The sequence below is a fragment of the Crocuta crocuta genome, unplaced genomic scaffold (genome assembly GCF_008692635.1).
Source record: "Crocuta crocuta isolate KB4526 unplaced genomic scaffold, BGI_CrCroc_1.0 scaffold41, whole genome shotgun sequence".
Classification (NCBI taxonomy): domain Eukaryota; kingdom Metazoa; phylum Chordata; class Mammalia; order Carnivora; family Hyaenidae; genus Crocuta; species Crocuta crocuta.
In genome coordinates, this window is record NW_027529428.1 from 19,731,939 (window position 1) to 19,737,473 (window position 5,535).

At 46.7% G+C, this 5,535-nt stretch overlaps 2 protein-coding genes across 2 annotated transcripts in view; both read right to left on the reverse strand.

Moving 5' to 3' along the window:
* Positions 1-105, reverse strand: part of SECISBP2 (SECIS binding protein 2) — a 41,300-nt gene extending 41,195 nt beyond the window's left edge. The window contains exon 1 of the mRNA XM_077759333.1: positions 61-105. Within this exon, the coding sequence (XP_077615459.1) occupies positions 61-105 (45 nt within the window). The remainder of the gene's footprint in view (positions 1-60) is intronic.
* Positions 106-1,564: 1,459 nt separating this feature from the next.
* The window catches only part of CKS2 (CDC28 protein kinase regulatory subunit 2), a 4,363-nt gene continuing 392 nt past the window's right edge, over positions 1,565-5,535 (reverse strand). Inside the window, exons 2-3 of the mRNA XM_077759490.1 lie at positions 2,914-3,041; positions 1,565-1,896 (exon numbers count right to left, since the gene is read on the reverse strand). Of these exons, the coding sequence (XP_077615616.1) occupies positions 1,844-1,896; positions 2,914-3,041 (181 nt within the window). The 3' untranslated portion in view covers positions 1,565-1,843. The remainder of the gene's footprint in view (positions 1,897-2,913; positions 3,042-5,535) is intronic.

Sequence of the window (5,535 nt, forward strand, 5' to 3'; positions counted from 1 at the left end):
GCGCGGCGCTCCTCCTCCCGGCTTTTCCGCCTTCGGAGCGGACGCCAGGAAGCGCGTCACAGAAACGCGCCCGGGCCCGCCCCGCTTCCGGCCGGAAGTGCGCATGGCGGCGGAAGAAAGGGCCGCGTACCGTGGGTCACAGTAGGGCCGAAACCACGGACTTCCAGCACCCCGGAAGCGAGCCCGAAAAGTCATTTCACGGCCGCCGCGTTCCTTCCAACCGACCAGTGGCCGCGAGGGAAGGAGGCGTGGCGGGCGTGGGCGACCTGGAGGGAGGGTCGGGGGTCCCCCCCAGTAGCGGGTAAGAAGGGGCCAAGTCTCAGGCCGCAGGCGTGCCGCCCCTGCACGGACGCTCGTGTTCGTGGACCAGCAGGCATTGAAGGCGGGAAATGCGGGCGGCTCGGTTCGCGTGGTTTGTCTGCGTGGACCCACCCGCAGGGCCTAGGGTCTGGCAGCCACCACTGCGGAAGGTGGAGGCCGGTGTCCGTGCTCCGTCTGTACAGTTAGGTTTACCCACAATACAGCGACGCTGACATAGCAGTTGCAGTTCGGGCCGCTTGCTTGCTTGCTAACTCTGGGCCCCCAGGGGCAGAAGTAAGGTCTAGGCTGCTGCTCAGCACGACTGGCAGGACTTCCTGTCCTCGTCCACGTATGAAGACAGACAGGGAGGGGCAGAGGACCCATCACCAGACTTTTTTTTTTTTTTTTGAGAGAGACAGCTTGAGCAGCGGAAGGTCAGAGAGAGAGGGAGACACAGAATCCGAAGCAGGCTCCAGGCTCTGAGCTGTCAGCACAGAGCCCGACTTGGGGCTCAAACCGACCAACCGCAAGATCATGACCTAAACCGAAGTCAGACGCTTAACTGAGCCACCGAGGCGCCCCACCAGACTCTCCATCTTAAAGTGTCCCCAGCACAGCGAAGATGGCATGTGTACTCACCCTATTACACCGTAGCAGCTGAAGACAGTTTAACAGACACAACATACATAGAGAATGAAGGGTGTTTCACAGCGCCTTTCAACTTTAAAAATGCTATGATATTTTGTAGGGAACATTACGCCCACTTGGCAAATGGAGCCAAACAAGGTCAGTGGGTTTCCTCAAAGCCCCACCATACCTGTCAGTTCTTCACGATTGGACGGTTCTCCAGGAACTACACTAACAGTGGAGCAATGAAAACGAAGGTCTCTATGAAACTTAGCCTTGTTTCTTTCTAAGTGAACGAAATGGCACCCCCCACAAACCAAGTTGTTTTAAACCCCAATTAATCATTAACATTTATTTCCTCCACACCAACATTGTAAACTGATCATCTAACCACCTCAACAGACAAAAGTTAACCTTAAGAAAAACCCCCTTGGGACACCTGAGTGGCTCAGTTAAGTGCCTGACTCTTCCATTTCTACTCAGGTCATGATTCAAGGTTCATGAGCTCAAACCCCCGCCCCAGACAGCATGGAACCTGCTTGGGATTCTCTCTGCCCCTCCCCCATGTGTGCTCCCTCTCAAAATGACTGAATAAATATTAAAACCAACATTTTTTAAATAAACAAACCCCAGTAAATAAATGCAACATACAAACTTTATTTAACAAAAATAACAGGCAAAGTCAAACAGGCACTTATATTAAGAGAAAAACTGACTAGGAAAAATTTTATCTTGAACAGCTTACAGTAACCTACTTGCAGTTGCATTTAACTGAGCTCTGTTGCTGTGAAGAATACAGCTTATGCACAGATATGGATGAACGATTTGTACATTTTTCAAGTATTCACTGAATACTACCTTATATACACATATACATTAAATTTGAAAAAGATTTACGACGATCCCCAGATAGACTTCATTTTTGTTGCTCTTTTGGAAGAGGTCGTCTAAAGAGAAGAATATGTGGTTCTGTGGAAACAAAATATTTTATATAATTTTAATACAATTTTCAATCAACCAAAAATTCAAATTCTCAATTGAACCAAGATTAATCTATGATCAACTGTTACTTATTGAAGTATCTGAAATACATTCAAAAGTCACTGTCAACTGTGAACAGAAAAAAATAAGCTAATAATGAGAATATTCCCCTGAATATGTTTTAGTTTTACCTCCCCTTTAGAAAGATGCTAAGTAGAGAAGCCACTTTGAGGAGAATGGTTTCTACCTTCAGAATCTCTATTCCCGTGAAACGAGAAAGGTTACCTCTTCATGGGAAAAAGACACCTAATACCAAATTCAAAAACCACCAGCCTGTAGAAAGTACAGATCCCTGGGGCCCATTCCCTAAGGTTGTTTGTGGGGGGCAGGGTTCTACAGTTCCTCAGTTGCTGCTCTGGTATTAGCTGGAGAAAGAGCTTTTGAATGGAGATTGAATTAAATGCCCCAACCCCAGTTTCTGATGCTGCTACTGCTGATTTTCTTTAACAAGAGCAGAAAACAAGATCACTCTAGTTCACCTAATTCAGCTTCTATGGCATGCCTTCAAATTGTGTTCGAAGCATTATAAATCGTTTAAGTTAAATTAGTAACACAAAAATAGAATTTAGCCCAAGTGTATCTGGAAAAATGGAAAATGTGTGGAACACCACACCTCAACACAAACGCTAATACGTAACACACATAGCACCATTCACTGTTACCTTCTTTCATCTCCGTGTGGTAGATAACACTTATCCCTTAGTACAAGTCTAAAAGAAAAGGCAAATCACTTCAGATTGCATTAACTTCTAGGCATAGAACTTGAGGACACTTAAAGTGTCTTAAGTTCTTAGTTTTCGAAGTTTTCAAAGGTGGGGAGGAGGGAACACCAGAATTATAAATCTACTATCAAAATAAGACACTACTATTAACAGTTTTCAGCAAGCACAACCCTACTATTTTAGCTCAGTTAATGCCTTCCTCAACAGCAGATCTTGCCCTTACCCGGCTCATGAATCATGTAGTGAACCCAGCCTAGACTCTGTTGGACACCAAGTCTCCTCCACTCCTCTTCAGACATCAGATGGGTTTTCGGTACTTGTTTGGAAAGTTCTCTGGGTAACATGACATGCCTGTGAAGATACAGCCAAGTATTAGTAAATACACCTTTTTCCTACAATTGTGAGCACTTTATAAATACATTTTCAGGATACTTAAAATCGGAGTTCAAAATAATCAGATTTTTCAAGCAACTCTTAATTATGTTACTGTCAGCATCCATCTTGAAAACCACTGAATATCTTTCTGATTTTTGATGGAGTATGTTCAAAATAGGTAGAAAAGGATATTCGGTCGCGAAACCAGAGGCATTTTAAGACTCTGCTTTCTTCTCTAAGAGACTGCTTGCTACTTGTCCCCGTCTTCTGCAGAAATAGAAGCCCCAAAACTTAAGCCAGGCTCATGGTTCTCCAAAACATCCCAACCTCCCATACAGTTACCTCTGATGACTTAAATCCTGGCCAATAGGATGCATAAAAATATGCAACTGATGCAAACTGTTTTCAAAAGGAAAGAACATGCCCAACTCCCTTCCTTGTTCTTTCCTGTTGGTTATGAAGCGGACTGATGTGGTCAGTGAGCTAGAGAAGCCATCTAAGTCCACAGAAGCCTTGTAAATTGGAGATGGTTCCTGACTGTAGAACTGTCATCCCAGACCCATGTGGCCTTTTACAGAAAAGGAAAGAAAACTACTTTGTTAGTTACTTTGGTCTTCCCACTACTAAACGTTATAGATTTGCAGTATATACAAATCCTTATATAGTCTAGCAGTTTTTTCAAATAAAAATTTTTAAAAAAGCCCAAGTCCCACATATACACGTACCAGATAACCTTACACCTTCAGTTTTCCGTAAGTTACAGACTTCTATCCTAATGAACATCCAAAACTTTTTTTCAGGAAAGCATGGAATACTCTTAAATGTCAAACCTTCAGAAACAGGTACAACTGTAACTTTGTAAAAAGTCTTAAGGAACAAATCTGCATCCTGCTTAAGTAAAAAGGTCTTTATAAATCACAATTCCCTGACCCATTTTTGGCATTTCCAGTATCTGTAAAGTTAGTCACCCTTAACCACGAAGCACATTTCTTGACCAGTATTAAAATATCTACCACCGAGGAGTCCGTTGGCTAGGGGCGCAGGGGAGGGCGAGAAAGGAGCAAGCTGGTGAGTCACACTTTTTGGCACAGGAGAAAACTGAACCCATAACCCTGCATTAGCACTAACAGTTATCAACTTAAATTCTAGTCTGTGAATGTGAATTAAATACCCATTTCGTATTATTTACAAAAAAGAAATGAGACTCAAAACAACTGTGTTGCTATGTTCGTCTGCCATGAATCCGATTATGCTCAGTTTTTACCCCTGATGGTGAAGAGCACGGGGTTAAAGGGCACTGATCTCCTGCGCATTTGAAAACCCACATGTAACATTGGAGTACCCCATAGTGAATTACGGAGAGCCAACCTTTGACCCGAACCTTAGGGACAGTATGAACAGCCAAAATACGTGTATTTTGTGTTATCTTGAAACGCTGCTGTAACATATACTTTTAAGGCTCTTCACATGTTATCTCCTGTCCACCCTCTGTAGTCGTGGCTGTTAGGTCTCTGCCCGAGCAGGGCAATGCTAACCGGCTCCCAGTCACATCACGCGGACTACACAAAAGTACCAACGGTAATTGGGCCTGAGTCACACGCTGCCCTTCCCATTAACTGTGGAACAGGCTTTATCCGGTTGGATTACAACCGGACAGTGTTTATTCCGCGGCCTCAAACTGCAGGAGAACGCTAGCTTCCGGCAAAGAGACACTTTATAACTACATGCGAGGAAAACACGGCCAAAAGCCGTGAAGGCCAAAACCTTCACTTCCCGACCGTGGGCATGTGGGTCGAGGCCAAGGCCAGGTAAGCAGGAGGGTCCCAGGAACAAGACACGGTGCAGGAGGTCAGACAGTTAACTGCCCCCAGGACCTCGGTCTCCCAGTCCGCGCCCAGAAGAGCCAGAGCATACGCACGCTAGGAAACCCCGACTGTATTTACAGCACAAAGATGAAGGGCGTTTTCCGCTGTCCTCTCCCACCGACGAACCACTCGGCTAACTGGGCTGCAAGTCTGGGGATCCGGCTGGCGCCACTCTCCTCACTAACTGCGCCAGTGCACGGACACTGCAGACGCAAGTACCCTCCCCGAGTCGGGGCCCCAGGGCTGCAGGGCGCCCGTCCACCTCCGCACAGGTGCTCCTTACAGTCTGCGCGTCGTCGGCCGCCCGCGGCACCTAAGGCGCACAGACCACGGGAGAACCGTGTGGCGTGCGCTTCCTCTACAAAACCAAGCGGACAGACTTCGAAGTTAAGCGCGGCAAAAAAAGAAAAAAAAAATCCCTAGCTGGGGCAGGAATGACTGATCGGTAGGGCCTCCCAGAAGCAGGCTCCATTTTTCCCCGCAAGATAGATATTTCCAAGTCTCCGGACAGCGGAAACGCACAGACGCGAGGCCAGCGGCCGCCTGGCCCCTTCCCCTCCCCCGAGCCCCACCCCCGCGCCCCGCCCGGAGGGGCCCGGCCCCCC